General features: G+C 40.6%; 1 protein-coding gene across 5 annotated transcripts in view; it reads left to right on the top strand.

Annotated features, from left to right (window-relative positions):
- Positions 1–6,612: 6,612 nt before the first annotated feature.
- DACH2 (dachshund family transcription factor 2) overlaps positions 6,613–21,381 on the top strand; it is a 354,632-nt gene continuing 339,863 nt past the window's right edge. For all 5 annotated transcript variants that reach the window (XM_084293884.1, XM_084293882.1, XM_084293886.1 and 2 more), the window contains exon 1: positions 6,613–7,209. In XM_084293884.1, the coding sequence (XP_084150010.1) occupies positions 6,689–7,209 (521 nt within the window). In that variant the 5' untranslated portion in view covers positions 6,613–6,688. The remainder of the gene's footprint in view (positions 7,210–21,381) is intronic.

Here is a 21,381-nt window from a genome sequence, read left to right as displayed (position 1 = left end):
TTGAGAAGAGAAAAACTTTGAAATGTCTGGTAGCATGTGTGTTAAAAATACACACAAATACAGAAGCAGGCCCAAATTTTTAATACAAAAATGTTACCTATATTATTAAGTATTAAAATCTTTATTGTGTCCTTAAGGTTTTAGACATAACAAATATTGAAATATCTATGTTTTTTTTTTTTTTAAATATGGTGATTTCTTAATGTTTACTCTCACATTTATAAAAGATATGTAGTCTAGAGTGATGTAGATCAATTATCCCTGTATGTGTGAAATGCTGTAAAAAGATCAATGAGACCTGAACACAAGGAGGCATCTTAGGATAACAGCTGCAGATGCATGCATTCTCTGGGAAAAACCAAACAAATTAATACACACTGCTCACCTTTTATGTTTTGCCCTCCTCCCACCCCCCAAAATCCCTGCCAGTATTCTTTCCAACTGTTAAGTGCATGAAAAACAAAAGAAAACAAAACCAAACCACCACAACAAATAAGGACAAGTAGCAGCCCACATATCAATCAGTACAGGCAAAGTACACTAAATGGTCACTCTTGGAGCTAAGACCAAATGAATGCTCTGCTTAGAGATTTGTTCTTGATGGGACTTAATGGTCGGAGTACACTTCCAACCAAATGCTGTATATTTAATGGCTGTATGGAAAACTGCAACTACATACCTTTACTAAGATGAGCTCAAGAAAATTACTTACACAATATTAATAATTCTGCCAATTGGATTTCCACAAAGTAGATTCAATAAAATACTAAAAATATTTATTCAATAAATCAATTACACTTCTGATTGAGTCTGGATAGCTATAAATTATTTTCTCATTGATAAAATTTTGTTTATGAAAACCTATTTTCATGGAAACAGCTCTTAAGATCTTTATTGGAAAGTACTTTGCTGTTGGGCAGAAGATAGGAGAATTAATGAAATGTCCATGGAAGCCTTGTAAGTTTAATAAATAATAATAATAATAATAACATCAACAATAATAATAATGTATTTTTTTAATTGTTGCTTGAGGTAGAATGCAGTGTCCATGTTATAATAATAATGCCAAAAAATATAAGGAAAATCAAATACCTTCTTATCCCACTAGATGGTGGTGCCTTCAGATTAGGGTTGTGGTACCTGAACAGACGGTGCAGGAAAATTTTTGCTTTCTTTAGCTGACCTGCAAGTACACAGAATGAGAGATGAGGTTAATCTTGTTCCTCTGGGGACATTAACAAGCATTCAGGTATAATGACTTACTAAATATATTTGAGTTCATATTATTGTGTTCATAGTACATTTTGTTATAAAGTGTGTTTTAACTTCAGTATACATCTAACGGCATTAATTTCTCTCCCTGAAGAAGAAAAGGTGCAAACAATATTAAACTTTAATGATGATTGTATCTCACATAAAACAGCCTTATTACATTAAAGGTCCTGGCTTTGCAGTTTTACTGTCCTCTATCCTCAATCGAAAACAAAATCCAGATTAAAGTAGAGAATCATTAACAACTGAATCTTTTGTTTATTTCAGTTGAATTATCTTAAGGTACTACCCAGGTTTTTATACAACAAACATATTACTTGCTTTCATGGAGAACAGTATTTACACATCATTTAGACAAAGAGTAACTGTCCAAGCATCAATGGGCACATCTCTTCCATTATAGAAGTTAAGTAAAATTTTAATTAATAGGAAGAGTAGATAGAATCTGGTTTGAGAGAGTATTTTTGTGCTTTAATTTTCTCAAGTTCCTATAGTAAATGGTCAAATCCTTCATGTGTCAAGTGAAGCTTGAGCTGTTGAGTAGTCCAGACTATGACCTGGAGTGCTCACCTCTAGGGCTGTGTCTACTGAGGACTGTTCAAAAGAGCAGGCTGAAAATCACACCCTACTATGGCGCAGAGAGCAAGCCTGCAGATGCACTCACCCACTGCTGAAACATTAATGTTAGAGCGCTCAGACTAATAAATGTATAAACATTGCCAGTGAGCTAGCTTGCTGTCAGTCACACCAAGCCTAGAGTTTAGTGTGTACACAGCAACCCACGTGGACAAACTGCAGCATGCGTATGATGGCTCTGGAAAGCACTCTCTCAAATTTGTATAAAGGTAACCAGTGAGTTGTGATTTTGCTTTTGAGTTTCCCATTGAAAGCAGTTAGTGAGACTTGCACTGAAAAGATCAAAATTATTCTGAATTGTTTTAATTTTCCTTAGATATTATGTTGTGCATAGTATAAAATATGATGTAGTATAAAAAATTAAAAGCTGTTTAATGGATGAAGAACGTAGGGCAAGATAAGCCCTAGCATTAGACTTCCCAACTGCTCTCTTTAAAGATGATGTAATGGTAAAGAAAAAATAAGGATGTCTGTTAGTATCTTGGAAAAGACAGCGTTAATTAAGAATCTCAGACCTATTCTGCAGCCTGTAACTGTTGTTACTTAGTGGATTTTACTTCATGTCACCCTGCTTCTACGTGATTACCCAACTGATAATAACCAGGGTCATTATTTTTTTTTTTCTTTCTGTATTTTTCTTTGCATTTATTCCCTTCCTCATATTCTACTCTGCTACCTTTCAGTTCTCATCTTTGCAGTAACTACTCAGTTTTCTATTTCCTTTGCAAATAACATACATCAGCACGAGTGGTGTCAAAGTGCTGAGATATGCCAAATGCGTGTTTTTTCCAAGCAAAGACACAGACTCAAAAGCCCAGATGCATCCACGTAAGATTGTCCACTGCTGAAACAGGCTTGAGCTGTTACTCTTTAATGAGTGCCTGGTAAGGGCATTCCTTTGCAAACGCAGAGGAGCGAGGCAGAAAAACAGGTAACAGAAACGAATGTGGATGCGTGGTTATTCTATAAGGCATTAAATATTTTGCATGTTGGAGCTTTTCCTGACTGCACCACTGAGAGAAGACCCCCTCTTACCTTCTGTAACAAGGCGGGCAGGACTTTGTAAAAGCCCAGAGAAGCAAAATGCACTCCAATCACTGCTGCTCTCTGCCATTAGGGGGTTGAAATGCAGCATTTGCCAAGAGAGCAAGTTCCTTTATTTGATCTCTTTCAATTGTACCAGTATAACTGCCAATCACAGGAAATACCTCTAATAACTCTTCCTTTTACTTAATAAGGAATACCACATCTTTAAAACATTAGAAACAGATGTCACTGCATTACTTCACTGCTGATGTATGTAATAGAAATGACACACTAATTAATTTAATGCAGTATAAATGTACTGATTATTTATCATGGCTGACAATAAAATTATGAAAACATTCAATTACAATCAGCGGTAATTCATTATTTATTGATTCTGCATTATGCACACATTAATACAATACATTTAATTATATAAGAGAAAGGATCATTTTTCTATTGATACTTAAGACATTTAGACTCATCAGTTTCATTTAAAATCCTTGATGTTTAGGTGGGAAGTTTTAATCCACACTTCCAAAAAAAACTCTACTGAAATGTCAGAAATGAATACAAGTGCCAAGTACCAGCACATCTAGAAAAATGTGGGTAATAAGAATGACATACTAATTTCAATCCCTTCATTTTTTCGTATTGGTGGCCTACGTTTGTTAATATAATCATGGTTACTCTTTCCCTTGAAAACCAAGGGCATTAAACACTAATCTAGCAAAACAAAACACAAAGCTTTTTGTTTCTTTTTAAACCTGTGCTCAGAATTAGCTACATCAGTCACTTGCGTGTTCATGACAGAAACTCAAAGACTGCCTTAGATCAGGCCCTGAGCAATTTTTTTTTGTTCAGGACTAAGAGAGTATCATCATCACTAGGGCTCCAGTCAGGCCACAACTCTCAAAAATGGTGTTTCATTTCATTATGGTTTGGGAGAATTTTAAATAATTTATTTATTTATTTATTTACTTATTTTTTGTCTTTCAAAAAAGAGAGCGCCCAGTTGCCTCTGACCCTCCTAAGTCTACATTCACATTTACATCTCAGAAACCTCCAGATACAAGAGGGAGATCCAAGATCTTTGCTAAAAACTAACATTTTCTCAATAACCTCCGTGCGCTGGACATACGTCTATCAAGTCTGCAAAACTTCTTTATACAAAAAAAAGGGGGGAGGGAGAGAGAGAGGGAGAAAGAGAAATAGTGAGGAAGAGAAGGAGAGGGAAAACAAGAGGGAAAACAAGATCATTTATCTTAACGTAATAAATCTACAGAATTCATTTTTAATTATTATTATTATTTTTTATTTTCCTACCTCAGCTTTGGGTACAGCAAACTGAGATGCAAGACAAACATTACTGCTGATCCTTCCAGTCTTCTAGAAACAAAATGATTACTTTTAGTTATTTCCTTAACATATTACTTCAAAAACTGCCCTTTATTTTTTATCATTGTCTTCTAATCAGTTGCATCACCCATCTCTTCACCTACAGGATCCACGTGAGCCAGCAGCCCCATTTCTGCCAGCTGGCAACAAGTAATTTACAGAAAGCTGTTGACTGGCCCTAGCTGGAAGGACTGGGGCTTCTCTCTCTTCTGTAGCGTCACAAAAAGAGCTCTTTAACATTTCAATCCAATGGGGCATATGTAATGATGATAAAAACAAAAGCAAACAAATAGAACCTTTGCTCGATATTTTGCCATATGTACATGGCCAATTTTTGCAGATAATATACAATTTGCTAATATTTCTATGGCTGACAGTGTTAAAAAAACTATTTTGCATGCCAGTCTGAAATCAGCAAAAATATTTAAACTTGAAGTTTAAAGAAATATTCTAAAATACTTATTTAAGCTATAGGGAGACATACAATCAAATTGCATGCTGCTGGACTCCATTCAAATAAACCATCTGGATACTTTATAAATGACAAGATATTACCGTATGATTGTTAGGCTTTAGTAACTTTGCCTTGTTCTGAAATAAAATTACAGCGAAATAAAAATATTCATTGATGTAGTTGATTTGTATATGCTTAGCTGAACTGGACAGCTGCCTGGTATTAATTCTCAAACCTTGAGCATTTTCTTAGTTTAAGAGCACTTCTTCTCTCCATGGATAGTCACCTCTCAAGGGTACTGTTTTTACTACAGCCTTTATGATTTTATATTGCTTCACGCCACTCCAACTTGCTGGGTGCTGATGCGCAAGGCTTCCTCTGGCCTTGCAAAAATTCTGTCTTATTTAGAAATATGTTTAGCTTATGGAAGACATTAAAGTCAAAAAGGAAAAAGAATTCTCACTGTGGAATTTGATTGTCACATTAATCTCAAAAGTAAAAAATGTCTTTAAAAGGGCAAAGCCAACGCGAAATGCTTAAACCTGATTTATTAAATCTCCTAATGGCAATTATGCCCTGTAAATTAACCCCCTAAAGTTTCTATTTAAGTCAGCTACTTGCTATTTCTACAATTTCTGGTGCATAAAAATTCCAGTTAAGTTCAGGGCTAAATCGCTCCAAACTTTTTGCCCAAGTAGATAGCCCCTGCCTCACAGAACTTGCAATCTAAGGTTCTGATCCTGGAAAGTTACAAAATAGGAGTATTCTCACTGAAAGGTATTCATTATATTTGAAGTTTTTCATTTCACCCTAGGTTATGTGAAAATTCTGCCTTAGTCTCCGCCAGCTAGACGAGGGGCCTAAAACGGGCAGGGGCTCTTCCTAAAAGATACATACCACTGATGGAGAGAAAACCAGGTTTCTCCAGAGAGCAGATCACTCAGCTTATCAAATATAGCAACTTAGTTAGCATACAGGCATCTCCCTTCGCCTAAAATGGGATTACTCAAAATGCAAAAACATCAGGTTTTTGCACAAAGGGTTGCAGAAACTCAACCAGCAGGCACAACAAAAGGAGGGAGAGGATGGCACATACAGGCGGCGTGGTCCTGGGAAGAGTTGCAGTGCTCCGCCGGCACCACTTGTCAGCTGCGTCTCTACTTTTCTGTTCGCTTTGCTTACTGGATGCTTTAGGAGGAAGAAGAAGAATAAAAAAAAAAAAAAGAGAGGGAGAAGTTGAAGGAGTAGGGAAGAAGGGAAGATGAAAAAAAAGTGAGACAACGTGCAGGCGAGCAGGAGGAAAGGATGCTGATAGGAAGGAGGAGCGGGAAGCGCGGTCGAACCTAGGTGCAGCCAGAAAATCGCCTCAGCAACGCGCCCTGCCCCGGCTGCCAGCTGTGTGTCAGTCAGGCTGCGCGCCCCGCTCGGTTATTTTCACGGGGATCCCCTCGGGGCCGCCCCTCCCGGCCCGGCCAAACTTTCCGAGCCCACCGAGGGGCAGCCGGGACTCGGCGGGGCAGCGGCCGCCCCTCACGGCCGCCCCTCACGGCCGCCTCCCGCGGCTCCGTCCCCTCCTCACGCACCCGCCCCGCGCCGCCGCCTCAGCCCCGACCCCCCCCTCCCGGCTCCCGCCTCGCGCCCCCGGCCCAGGTGCAGCGGCCGGCGCTGCCCCGCCCGGCCCCGGCCCGCCCCGCCGGCCGGCAGCCAATCGCGGCGGCCGGGCCGGAGGCGAGCGGCGCGGATTGGCTGCGGGGCTCCGTCCGTCAAGCGCCCCGCCCGCCCCCCGGCGGCGCTGGGGAGGGTCCGGGCGCGCGGCAGGCGGGCGGTGCGCGCGGCTCGGGGCGGCTCGGAGCGGAGCGGTGCCGCCGGGGGCGCGGGGCTGCGGCGGGCGCCGGGCTGGCCATGGCGGTGTCCGCGCCGCCCGTCATCGCCGCCACTTCCAGCGGCGGCGCGGGGGGCTCGGGCGGCTTGTTCCGGGCGGACCCGCTGTACTCCAGCCCCGCGGAGTCCCCGCGCCTCACCAACAGCCTCGTCAACTCTTTCCTCGGCGGCGGCGGAGGAGGTGGTGGTGGAGGAGGAGGAGGAGGAGGAGGAGGAGGCGGCGGGGCCGGGGCGGGCGGCGGCGGCGGCAACGAGTGTAAGATGGTCGACCTGCACGGGGTGAAGGTGGCCTCGTTCCTGGTGGAGGGGCAGGAGCTGATCTGCCTGCCGCAGGTCTTCGACCTCTTCCTGAAGCACCTGGTGGGGGGGCTGCACACGGTGTACACCAAGCTGAAGCGCCTGGATATATCGCCCGTGGTGTGCACGGTGGAGCAGGTCCGCATCCTGCGCGGGCTGGGCGCCATCCAGCCCGGCGTCAACCGCTGCAAGCTCATCACCAGGAAGGACTTCGAAACTTTGTACAACGACTGCACCAACGCCAGGTGAGCGCCGCGGGGCTGGGGGGCTGCGGCCGGCCCCCACCAAACTTTTCCCTTCGCGGTACCTCGGGCGCTCCCCCCCCCCCCCTTTCCCCCTCCCCTGCTTCTCCTCCTGTCCCTCAAAGTTCTCCGCTCCGTGCCCGTGACACCGCCGCCGGTTCCAGCTCCGGCTCTGAGAGGGTCCGGACACCAGGTCCCGGCCCCCGGGTCCCCCGCAGCCCCCCGGGTCCTCCACAGCCCCCCGGGCCCCCCCCCAGCCGCCGGGTGCCGCCGGGCTCCGGGCAGCGGCTCCGGGCCCGATCCTGATCCCGGCCGCTCCCTCAGCGAGCTCCGAGCAGCGGCGCGGTCCCGGCCGGGACAGCGGCTCCGCTAATTAGCCCTAATTAACGGGGGCGCCTCAGGGGTGCCCCCCTGTGCCCGTAACGCCTCCTGGTGCCGTGCCGGTGCCGCCGTGCCCCGCACCGCGGCCGCTGCCGGGAGCCGGGACGGGGCCAGGCGCTGGCAGCGCCCCCGGGGGGTCCCCGGCAGCCCAGGGCCGCCCCGAAACGCGTCCGAGCCCCGCCTGGCTGCGAGTTTTTGGTAACGAAGCGCTCCGCTAAAAATCTCCTTGACCAAAGTTTTTCCTCAGGGAAATAGGGGACCCGGTTTGGCCACGCAGCCTGTAGGTGCGATCTGATGCTTTCTGCTCCCTCACAGCCGGTGTTTAGAGATCAAGAAGTGCTGGAGCGCTAACTGCTTAAAGCGTGTGTTTCACGACTTTTTTTTTTTTTTTCTTTTTTTTTTTTTTCCCTTTGGCCAAGATTTCTGACCGCTCTGGGAAAAAGCAGCGGCTGAGAAGTGAGGCCGGGGAGCAGGAGCGGGGGCTGCGGTGAGGGCTCTGCGGAGCAGCTGGAGCCACCAGCACCTAGGCTGAGGCTGGAGATGTGGTGGGAGCGCTGCCGGGGGGGTCAGACGGGGCAGAAATCGGTCAAATGGGGCAGAAATCGGTCTGATCGCATTCAGAGCTCTCTGTTCAAGACAGACGTTCAACACATGTATGTCAGCACCAGCTCTTTGAGCCCAGTTACGAAAGCGCTATTGATTTCTACCTGTTCAGGAGCAGCAGATCCCGTTACGTTTCCTCGAGTGCTTCTCGCTTATTAAAACATCGCTCCACCTTTGCTTATGTCTCTTGAAAATGCCCCTAATTTGAATGACCTACTGATACCAATGTATGACTGCCTTCGTGGTTTTAGATGTAATGTATGATAAATGTTATCAGCTCAGGCAAAACTTTTCTCAAGTATTGTAACTTAACAATGTTAATTGTATTCTATCACGCTTAGCTCATCATTTTATTTAAAGATTTTTTTTTTGTTCTTGGAACAGCCCATATTTCATGGTACAGAAAGTTGGATAAAAATAGCTTAATGTGTGTGATCCCATTCTCATTTGCTGTGAGCTGACCTGGGAACCACTGCGGCGTGTGGTACCGTACCTAACTAACAAAATGGGATGGGACTGCTCGCGACTGCGTATGCAGTAGTTAGATTCTGGATCTGGGAAGTAAAGTATTGGAAAAACAAGTCATCTGTTAGGAAAAAAAAACAAACAGTACAACAACAAACCCTTAAATACATGTTGTTCCACTGCATGACTCAAGAATTAAATTTGAACTGAGAATATTGTGCATTGCTCTTGTAATCTCTTTTTGCTGTTAATTGATATGAATGAATGTCTAATTCAGAACGCTGTAGAAGCACAGTTTTAAACTCAGAAACTGTTGGAAAAAGCAATGAGAAACTTTGACTATTGTTATTTTGTATGTTAGCTGACTCTTAAAAATCACCATCTCTTACATTGGTGTACGCTTTTAATTGTCTTTCAGTTGGAATGCAAACCATCAATTAATGTGTAATTGAAAAAAGAGATCTTAGTTCTGCTTAGTCTGTTGGATTATTTTTTTAGTTGAGCTTGTCTACAGAGCTCTTCAGAAATGCAGAGAAACATGTGTAAGCCAAAGTTTTCGTATGTTCCGTGTTTGTAACGCTACTTACCTATGTCTGCCATCTTTGACCTTTGTATTTCGTAAACAGCATGTGTGTAATTTGCATCCACACATAAACAAAATATTCCTAACTTTGATTGTCATTAAAGAGTGCCGTGTAACTTACATTGGGAGCAAGGTTTGTAAAATGAAACTAACCATTCATTTCACTGCAAGTAGCATCTTGAAGTGCATGGTGAATACAACATGCTTCCAGGATTTAGTTACTAATTTGTGGTATCTTGGAAGTTTACATAAATTGAGGAACAAATGCTTAATTTTCGTAGCAAAACATTAGGTTTACTTAAAGTAGAAGACTATGATCAAGTTTAATTTTAAAAATGAAATAGAACTGTGGAGAGAACATGTCTGTGACAGTAAATACATCAGTCCTTAAATATCACAATAACATGAGTAGGATCATAACGTCTTCTGCAGGGCTTCTGTATTTGATGGCTGTTTTCTGCTGAAAAAAGGCAGTGCTGGTCTGGTTTGTTCATTAAATAGTAGGTAAAACAGTCCACGAGAGAGAATACTCCCCAGAAAACTGCATTTTGGTACATGGCTTATTTTTGTTACGATTTACAGTGTCCAGTTCAGCTAATATTTTGAATTACTTTGACTTTTCACAAATAAGGTTTTAGAAATGAAGTTAAGCAGTAAATGCAGGCATTTTATGAGATAATGAGGGTCTAGTTGTGTTGTCTATTAAAAGCTACCCAATAGTCAGCAATACTCAGTCTTTTATAAGGAGAAGGATGTCAAGATTATAATTAATGCAATCTAGTCATGTAGCACCACACAGAGCTCCTGTGTGTATTGATTTTTAAATGTGGACATCTGATTACATAAACTTCTTTGACTAAGTAAATATTTAGCGTGCATTCGGACTCAGCCAAACTAGTGAATTTTGGAAGTAGTGGCCTATTGAAATAAGAAATGATCAATTTCTCTTTCCTTTTTCTTCCTCTGAGGGGAGATTTACTTGAAGCATGCTCTTGAGAGTTAGCACCAGCACAGTGAATTCTGTAAAGAGAGGCAGAAGTGAATTTTTCCACTCTCTGAGTGAACTAATTATACTTCTAGAAAAACACCCCAAGTTCTTTTTGGACATATTGCACGTCTGTGCTTCTTCAAAAGTACTGAAATACTTGAACGTTTTCATCAGAAGCATATCTAATCTGGAGTAACCTTGATTAACATTCCCTTCTCTTTTCATGGCAATAGAGCTTCCCATTTGAAGTGTAACATGCTTTTCCTCCAAGATGGAGTATTTGTATGTTTCCTGCATGTGTATATGCATAATACATATGTAATTTTCTACTGAGACTTGTACAACTGAAAAATACTGTGTTTTTGTAGCAAAGACAAAAAAGCCAAACAATTAGGTATTAATGATATTCTCGTTGCATATTCAAAAGGTCTTTGCAAGCATTTCTTCTCCTTTTTTTCTTTTCACCATTTCAACCTGCAGAACTCTTCACTGTCACTTCAAATCACACAATTCTACAAAGATAAAACAACATTTAAACTCATTTGCTTTGGGAGGGAAATTGAGCATTTGCACCCAATAAGCCTGATTGTGGAACTGCATGCAAATTGTGTTTTGATTTATCTCTTTTGCACTTTTTTCCATTTGAATTGATCTTGCATTAATTTTGCCAAGCGGCTCTGTGAGGCTGCAGATGTTGCCCTGTGTTTAATAAATCAATGAGACAGATCTGAATGAATCACTTCAGATGGATTCTCTGCTCGGTTTGATGTCTAGATGTTATTCTTAGCTTGTTATCATGACAGATGCATTAATGTTCCCATACACTGCCAGCAATGTCAAAGAGATTGAAGCTTTTAAAGTGGCGGTATCCCCTTTTCCCCCTTCTGTTAGAATAGCTAAGTCGCCTTTAGGAATAGGGCAGAATATAAATTTAATCGTGACATTCTTGTGGGGAAGATGCTAAACTTCGGACAGTATTACAACACAAAGTCACGCAAATACAGATTCACATAGAATGATTAATTATTCCTAAATAGTGGAGATCAATATTAAAATCTAAACATAGGTAGCTCCTTAATAGAGTAACCACTTTCTCGACATTAATATTTCATTGCAATAGGAATGATCCGAATAAATAATATAAGACTAGAACATGTTAAAAGTGTTACTATAAATAGAATATCGCCGTGTCCAAATTGATTACAGGCTGAAGCAAGGCTTTCTTTAACAAAACAAAAAAAAAAACAAACCAAAAACCAAAAACTTATTGTTTCTTTTAGACTTAAATACATCTGGATTCAACATCTGTTAGATGCAAAATAAGAAAACCAGTTTATTGTGTTCCCAGTCTGACTTACCGTTTAGTGCCTGATACGTTAGAAAAGTTGTCGGTCACCATTAATTTCTGATCTGAATAGCCTGGTAGCCATTATCTTGGATAGAACCTGTGGAACGCAAATCATAAAAGAGGCTGGAATGTGTCTTTGTGGAAGGGTTTTAAATTCTGGAAAAGACTGCACAAAGTGTAAAGTACTCTGCCATGAATAATGAAGATCTATTTCCCAAGTAGGCTACGCACAGGTTTTATTGCCTTTTATTCTTCAGTGTTTATTAAAACACTTGCGGTCTTCCTTCCCTTTCTTTAGAAGGTAGAATAGTGCTTTGTGACTTGTTTCCATCAGTTTGTTAAACCTCACTTCTTACTCTGATGCTTTATTTTTAAGATATTAAAAGTTATCAAGAACGTTGCTTGCCCTGATCTCTCCCCAGAACAGAAGAACTTTTGACTCGCTGTCATTAAGGCTTCTGAGAATAAAGTGGGGAAACTGGCTGTAACAGATCTAGATTTATGTTGGTATTCTTGCTCCAGTAGTTCCAGTTTGATAAAGGAAACAATATATGTAATAGAAATTCACAGTTTATTCAAATGAGTTTAAGCTGCAGCATTGTTATATTTGCCTTCCTTTCGCCAATATATCAACGTGTGGCAATAGCATTATACTTAGCAAGCTTCCAGAACTGGCCAGCCCTGTAGATGGGAAATCGTTCTCACACTGGGCTGCTGTTGGACACGCAGCCTGTTTGTGTCTGCGCGTTTGTTTCCGAGGCAGGCGAAAAGGAAATTTGGTAGAACCGAGGAGCGCTGCAGAGATCACAGAAAATCGTGGCTGGTTGTAGGGCGGTGGCCCTAGAGTAAGAAGCTCGTATCTTCCTACTTTAAATATTTTCTACAGAATTACCGAAGTGAGCATTCGGAGGTGTGTTTTGAAATTGCATCTTGCTCTTGTCATTGATAGCAGACTACGTAAGAGCTGTGTGTCAGTATCAGCGTTATAAAGCTCTTGAGATCCGGGCTGTAGAAACTCCTTCTGACTTCACTGAGGCGAACCTCCCTTTCCTACCAATAAAAGTTTGCTTGAACAAGGGCAAAGAACTTGGAAGTAGTTTAGGATATGAGTCCTTCTCCTCAAAGGTGGGACGCTTTTGCCTAAAACCTGCATGTTTCCTTCCGTTTATTTGATCTATTAAATGCCAATGGAAGAAGTATGCAGATTTGGCATTTTTGCAGGCACTATTTTTTTGGCCTAATCCTCTTCTTGGTGAACGCAGGATCTTTTATCTTTTCTCTGCACATTCTAGAGACTGTAATTTTGAGTTTCCTGAAGTTATGAACAAAGCTATCCAAATCCTTCATGTAAAATATCTGTAAAAGAAAATAGATGCAAACTTGTAAAAGTTGTGTGATTATCTGTGTAATAAAGCCCTGTAAGTGTATGGAAATGCAGTATTTTAAGGGTATTAAAAACTTGAGCAACACAAATAACAAAAAAGACAAGTAGTTAGGATACTGCAGCCTGTGATGTGTTCTTGGTGTAAGCTAAGGCAAGATGTATGCTATGATTAAACGTTTCACTGTGCACAGGTACATTAGTTAGTAAAAATTTGTAGTGATTTAGGCTTATCCTGCTTGATGCTAGCATTGTCCCTTGGGGCTATACGCTTTTGGTCTTTGTTGCCTCTTCGTAAAGCGTCGTATCCAAAGTGGCTGTGTGATGGGGTTCGCCCACCCTCCCCACTCTGCAGCCTGCAAGAAGCACGGATCCCAGTTAGTTTACGTACTTTTGATATCTGCCTCGAAAGCTCTGATATCCAAATTCTGTAAAACTTAAATTTGTTTGTTTTCCTTTCTTTCTGGTAGCACAGCTAGGTTGTTCGTGGGCACAGAGAAAGTTTATTGTCATTAGCAAGTGTGGGAAGCTTATATTTCCTTGTCAGTACATCTTGACCTGCTAAGCCCATTTTGCTCATTAAAATATAGTGTGTCAGAGCCTTTATTGACTTGGATAAAAATACCACTTCCCCAAAAAGTAAGAACCCAAACGAATGAATAGCGCTTGCTTTATTCCCGCATGGTGTCATAAACCAGATTGTTTAGCAGTGTATGTTGTTATGTGTATGTTAAGGTATAAAATGTTCAATTGCAATTGTGTCTGACGATCTTATCAAGCTTCTGGAAATTGATATCTGGTAACAGCATTTAACCTACATCTAGTCTATCTGCTATTTATGTGATGGGTTAAAAAGAAAAAGTAGTATCGATCTGTCGCTGGATTAAAGTTTGAAATCGGCAACAGCATGAGCACAAAAGGCTTTTTTTTATGATTTCTCAGCTTGCCATTGATCTACCAGTTTTATTGCATTCATTATTTATTAAAAGAATTTGCAAGCTAAACATAACGTTAAGCTAGTTTGCACACAGGGACTGCACTTAGGAAATTGAATGGAAATTGCATTAGAGATGAACATCTGTGCTATTTTTCCACTCGTGTGTTTATGGGTTTGTATAAAAGGTGTATTGGATTAACAGTTATAACCATTATAGCTTGCAGCAATATGTTAGAACCCTAAGCATTTAGTAGTTGTGTAGAAGGGAGATTATTTTTGCTTATACTAAAAAGTATGGTAATGCCATCACAAACATTGCTTTTGTTAGGTTGTTCTTTATTAATGGGCTTTTTAGCTGTAAGATATTTAAAAAAAAAAAAAAAAGAAAAAAACCACGCCAACTTGAGTTATCTAGCTATAGTATGGATGCAGTCTCTTATCAATGCTACATAAAGCTCCATTAGTATTGTCATTAATTGAAGGTTTCTGGTGACAGCATTAGTTAAGGCTAGCAGGCCACATATTTGGCATATAGGCATAACATATTGTGTATTACAAAGCATAATTTTGCAATACACAATAAGTATTGAAAATATCTTTAATATATGTTCCTTCACATTTTCCTAGCAATTCAACTAATTTTCTGACCTTTAGTGTAGGTCGTTTCTGGGTGTATTATATCAATGGATCAGAATATTTAAATATTTAGAAATCTTTTTCCACTTCAGTTCACAAGTTCAGCTGCCCTCAGCACTGTGCCTAGTTACATGTGACATATAAAGCATAAGGTGGATCTAGAAATTTGTGGTCACCATCTATAATGCTGATGGTTTGTCTTTTTTTTGATGGTGCTGTTTCTGTGAAATAGATGATTTTGATTAAATACCTGTTGATTGAATAAGGAAAACAAAGGAAAAATTACTTAGGAGGCTTTGAGTGAAAAGCGTGTTTTTAGAATTAAGATGTTACCTATTTTATTTGGTCTAAAAGTACGTGCAGTCTAGTCTGTTTATGACTAGAATGTACTGAAATATGTCATGCTTTGCATCATCAGTGCACTTTGCTTTCAGTTTTTCTATTCAAGACTCAACCTGATACACCTCACCAGCTTGCAGGACTGTTAAGGGTTTCCTGTGCGAAGAAAAAGAAATGTCCTTCATGCCAGAAGGTTGCACATATTCTTTCAAATGCCACCTCTGCATTTTTCTCTCTCATAGGATGAACCTTGTTAATAACTAATTGTTTTGGACAGAGGTAGTTCTGGTTTCAGTTTAAAGAATCTTGATGCTCTCGATCCCCGCTGCTGGCACTCACTGTTAGTAGTGGTCCCAGCCTTAGGCCCTTCTCATCGCAGTCCTCTTGTGATACCACATTTCAACTGCCCTGTAAGCAGAGGTAGAAATTAGATTTTAATATAGGACCAATATAGCTGGTAAACACACACATTTGTGTGTATGTAGAATTTTTCAAAATTAAAGAGTGATTTCCAGTATTTGGAAGAGAGGCTTGGGAATACTTCAGAAACTTAGTGTTAGTTCCATTTGCTGCAGACAAACTAAATTTCCTAAACATACTTGCATGGCTTTCCAGAAGTCCTTAATTTTGAGATACTTTCCACAGCCATATTAAGTGCATGAAATTCTCAGCTTGTAATTTCATCTGCAATTCTGTCCAGTCTGCAGCAAAATAATGTTTAGCTTAGGATGCCCTTGTGCTGCTTGCAGTCAGCAGCACATTGAGTCATTTTGTTCTGCTGCTTCAAAGCCTGTACACAGACAGTGAAATTAAAGCAGAATGCTCTATTCATAAAGTTAATAAAAATTACTTTGCAGCATAACTCTAGGGAGTTCCAGAGCCGTTGTACGTGGTGGAGTTGTAGTGCTGGAGAGGTTGGCAGGGACCTCCTGAGATCTCATCCAGCTCCTGTGCTCGAACAGGGTCAGCCAGAGAAGGTTGTCCAGGACAGGGCAGTTTCTGACCGTGTCCACGGATGGAGACTCCACAGCCTTTCTGGGCAGCGGCTTTACAGAAATGAAATAATTATGATGTGGAAGAAAGCCTTTTATTGGATTACATGGGAGTTATTGAAGCTGGGCATGCACATCGCAGCTAGCCGCTGAGACGCTCCCTGACCGAGCAGCTCGTCACTCGAGCAGATACGGACACGCTGCCATTGTACCTGGCCTTGCGGGAGCAGAATGTGAGTTGTAACCTGTGAATCATCCCTGTCATATGTAGATTGTGCGTGCTCTGTCTCAAAAATTATTTCCTGAAATCCTACGTGTGTGTGCTGATGACTTGACTTGTCATATTCCCTGGTGCTACCAAAGGAGTTTTTTTTTTTTTTTTTTTTTTTTTTAATTTGCAATACAAAATTGGGATGGCAGTAATAAAGCTCTTAGTGCAGACATTGTGCCAGTAGGGGGATTTAGTTACCTGAATGTTACAGTAACCTAAGAGTTGCTAATTAAGAAGATCGTGCTCGTTTAAAGAAAAACTGTTAAATGTACTTCGGAGCAGGACATTTAAAATGCTGTGTGCTATGCTTTTTCTTATGCATGTATCAGTTGTTTTTACCTAGTGCATGTTATACGTGATAGCTGATGGCCTGCTTTTATAACAGTTAATAAGAAAAGGTCCTGTGTCAGGGAAATGTTCTCCCGGTTGTGTTCTGCAAAGCTGATGAAGGAACCTGGCTCTGCTGCTGCGGGTCTCTGGAGCTGCCTCTTGTCCTCATACTTTGAACTGTGTCTTCTGCTGAAGGAAAGCAGTTCTCTCGAGATTCTGAGATAATACTGAAAAATAGAAGTAGGAAAAAATGCAGAGTTCTTTCCAATGAGATTTAAAATACATGTCTTAAAAAACAAATGCTCACAAAACCAGAAAAAGCTAGTTATGGTCAAAATGCTGGCAGTTAGCATTGATATTTTGCTGCTTTCTGAAACAAGACCTAAGGTAATGAGCTCAGATAACATTTTTTCTCTGTTAAATGAGCTTTTTATTGAAATATGTCTTTGTGGCTATTTTTTGTAGGCTTTATTTAGTCTTTGTATGCAGCACTTCATGCATCTGATACAGAAATACCTTGAGTTGAGCATGCTGTCATTAAGAAATCATTTTTACCAGCTGGGCGGTTGTTCTGACTGTTCTGCAGAGAACCAAGATACATAATTGAGCGATCTGTCAGTGTATTTGGTACCCTTCGTTGCGAGGCTTGCTAAATACACCACGCTTCTTGCTCCCCCTCTGCATTGCACGGATTTGTAGCCCAGCAGCGCGCCGTGCTCCTGGCTCAGGGCTCTACCTAGGTGGAAGGGGCGAGGTGTTGCTGCCTGCCTTTGCAGCCATGGTGCATCTTTTAGAAGCAGGCCTCAGAAAAGATTTGGCTTTGTTCTGTGAATGAAGGTGAAGATAAGCCAAGCGTCTGAGTTCTTCTGCTCACGTATTTTGATGCAGGTAGAAACTTTCTGTAAAAACGTTTTTCAGAAAGACACCCAGATTTTTGTTTCATTAATTCATGATACTATGAAATCCACATTCTCGGTCCCTATTCCAAACTTAGGTTTTAATAAAAAAAGTTATGTGATCAGCCCTGTCAGGCATTAAAGCCAGGTAGGTTAGGGGCTGGTTGAACCAGCACTGCATTTGATTTAAATAGTGCCTTGTATTAGGGTCAGAATGGTTTGTGCTTTTATATTTCATCTCCAAATGTAGATAGGATGAACCTTGTTGCATTGGCTTCTCCTAACCTACAGCATGTTTATCTTTTTCAGTGTAACTCCTTTTCTAATGTTTGTCAGTCAGACAGAAATACAAACCTTGTTTGTGCTGGTTGTCTCTACCTGTGTGCTACAAAAGGTAAGTGAATGCAGCTGTCCCTCCCAGTGCCTGGATGATCAATGAAGACATCTCTCAATTCCCTGAGATGAGTGGATGCTTTTAAAAGGAATCGTGGTTGTCTGTAAGTTACTGTCATTCCACAGTAGGTAGTAATAGGTGCCCCACGTGTCTGCTTTCTAGGGAAAGAAAAGGAGAAAAGGCCATCACACACCACATCTGATGCCCACCTACTTCTGGCTCACAGTGAAGTTGTCTCACAAAGTGCAAACTCTTACTAGGAGTTGGTTTCTGATTTCCAGGGAGAAGAAAGAAGGCAGAGGGAGGCTGAGTTGGTGGCTGCCGTATGTCTGGATTCCTGGGGCTGGAAGCTCTGGGCTGCAGCCAGCGTGCTTGAGCAATTCCGTCCTTTAGCACCTGCACAGGCAGGCAGGGGGATCCAAGACAGGCTGAAGCTGCTGTGCAGTGTGTGCAGCAGGCTGGTATGGTCAGACCACGATAGAATTGCTGCAAGAAATCTGATGATCTGTGCACTGCATGTATAATAATGCATTGAATTTATTGCTGCACATATTCTGTGATGTATCGGTGGTTATTGAATTGTTTCTTTCAAGTTACCTATTGCAAATATTTCAGACTTGTGAACCTCTTTTTAACCTCTAAACATTATACTGGGAGGGGGATGTTTTTTCATGCTGATGTTCATTTTTCTGCTTTCTGATGAACAACTCTTTTCCAACATCTTATGCATACAGAGTAGCTTATCTGATGATGTCACGTTTCCAAAATAATCCCCTTTGACCTGCTGTGCTATGAGAATTTGAGTGATGGTAAACAAATCAGCCGACAATAAGGAGGCAGAACACATTTTTAGTTAAATACGTGTACTTAGGATGACTGCTTAGTTGTTACATGACTGTGAGCAAAATTGGAAACTTAATTTTTCTGCTGTTAATTTTCGTAATGCCCTGTTGTCAAAGAAATGGTTTTAACCTGCCCTTTAGTCAGAGCAGATAGTCTTTGTTTTCAATTCAGCCCGTGGGTTGAAGTGACGCTGTCTTAAAACATGGACAGTCAGTGGTGGGTGGGTGTGTGGATAGCAAGACAAATGTATGGGAGATTTAACTGAATTCTTAACACTTAAGTGCTAAGGAATATGTTAGTATTTGGCTATAAGCTTCTCATCCAACAGGAGCGATCAACTGTGAGACAGAGTGAACATGAAGGCTTTCCTTCTTATTTAAAGGAAGGATTGCTGTGCTCCTTTTGACACTACCACTGCTAAAATTCTGCAATGGAGCTGTTGCAGAACCAGAATCTTTCAATTGATTTCAGTGGATTTCAGATCAGGAGCATAAAAGGCAGTCAAAACTACATACATATCCATAAGCTAATCTCTAAGTCACTTTGGCCCACACCAGGAGACTTCTTACACAAATTCTGAAGTACAATAATTAAATAATCCCTTAGTAATCAGTAATACCCCCTGCATATTTAGTAGATTTCATATTCAGATAATGTTAATTACTCTTTAAGTCCGATAGGCTCATACAGAAACGTAAAGTACTAACATAAAGTGGAACCCCAAAACATTCAGGTAAAGAATTTCTGTGTTTTGGAATTCTTCTGATGAAAGACACTACATGGGCGAGAGGTAGTAAGACTCACTAAATGTATGATCACATTACTTGGTGAACTGCTGCCAAGATTAGGGGATTACTGATTATTGGGTGTTCATGCAAACTGCTATTGGAATTCCTACTTCTCATGTTGTAGAAAGCGTGTGATGTTGGTGATTAATATATTTTCCATAGAGTGGTTGCATTTTTGTGCTATTGAAGAAATTCCTCTTTATTTTTTCATTTCTAGCAGTTCTCTGTAAACTTTCTAACACGAATTTCATAGCTAAAGTAGTTTTGGAAGTTTCGAAGCCTAAAAGAATATTAAAAAATATTGGTGGAAAGGAAATTTTAAATTTGCAAATTGCTGGCTGCACCACAGTCAAGAGATTTGCTTTCTTTGGAGGCAGTCTACTGACTGTTTTTACTGTCTGCCAGCTACTTGCAGATGATCTGCTGAACCAGGAGGATTTATATAAATTGTGTGTTAGTTTTGGAGTATTTATTTTTCCTTCCGCAGAAGTAGGTACACCTTGAGCTACATGCAGGAAATTACCAATTTGAGTTTTTATGGCAAAATGGACTATCTTAGTGAAATATGCCTACAATCATTCCTTCACTACCCTAAATATTACCTTCAGTATGAAAATAATACTTGGAAAAGTTTTTGTAGGTTTGATGAGACTCAAACTCCATCACGAATGGGTCTTAATTTAAACAATGTTTTCTTTTCAGTTTATGTATTTAATTTTTTAACTCAAACACAGCATCTCTGTACTACAATAGTAATGAAGAGTGAGATGCTAAATTATATGCCAATAAACTGCATTAATTTTAAGTCATGCGTGTACTTGACTAATAGTGCACGATGCAAGAAATACACAAAAGGTCTTTATGTTGTAGTTAAGCATCAACACTGATGTTTAACATTTTTGTACACAAACTCCAAGTACTAGATAACAGATTTATTTTGATAAATAATTATTTTTTTTTTTGACACTATTTTTTTTTTGTAGTTGGGGAAGAAAAAGCATTTATACAGCTTTCATGTACAGGTTGGTTACTATAAGCTTGTTCTCGTGCATAAGTTCAATGTTGCTGGTATTCGTAGATCCTTAACTTGAGGTGTCAAATACCTAATGAAGATTGAGCTTCATTCAGAAAATCACGTTGCATTTTTTAACCAAGGGAGGGATGTTTAATTCTAAGTGAAGAGAACTGCATTAAAGGGTGGTGGGAAAAATAACTTACTCTGCATCTTAACAGTTAAAAAGTAGAAAATAGAATTATATGTACTTCATAAAAACACGCATTTCATAATGTTTTCAGTATCCTAGGCAGCATCCTGGCTGTTCAGCAAATCCTTGATTTGTTCTTGCAAGTAGAATTTAGCAAAGTTTTTGAGTCTTGGTAGCCATTGGTTCAAGTTCCTGAACATGTTCAGAACGTTTTTTTTTCTGTAACTGTTTACTTGAAAATTACTTTAGCAGATAAGGTTTTTTTTGGAAATCAGATGTCTAAGAATCTTCAGTCTTCTTCCAGGTCTATCAATTCTGTGTTCAAAGCAGTAGCTATTTCACAAAATACAAGGGATTGTTCATTGCACATATTCACTAGTATCTGTGGAAGAAAATTAACCTTCTTAAGCTGAGACTGAAAACATGAATGGTAAACCACCAAGTTCCTGTATTTCTGAATACCGTACAAGCTTAAATCATGGTCAGTGATTTTCTGGGAGATCTTACGCATTTTCTGAACTCAAATGGCAGTTGGTGGACCACTTATTACTCATTCGTTTTTTTGGTGGAAAACTCGGCCTTGTATGTCATTTAGACTTTGTGACACATGTAGCCTCCCAGGGCCTAATGACTTGTCTGCAGATGGGCTGTTATTTATTACAGTCATGTAGAATAAAATTGATTGTCTTCTAAAATTAATTTTTCATTTGCCTCCAGCTCTGCTTTAATAGAGGACACACAGTTGCCTGTTTGCAGAAATACTGTTTAATCACATTAATATCTCAGCCCCCCAGG

Source organism: Netta rufina (genome assembly GCF_964035555.1).
Source record: "Netta rufina genome assembly, chromosome: 12".
Taxonomy (NCBI): Eukaryota; Metazoa; Chordata; class Aves; order Anseriformes; family Anatidae; genus Netta; species Netta rufina.
Note: the sequence above shows the minus strand (reverse complement) of the source record. Positions and strands in the feature narration are given on the sequence as shown.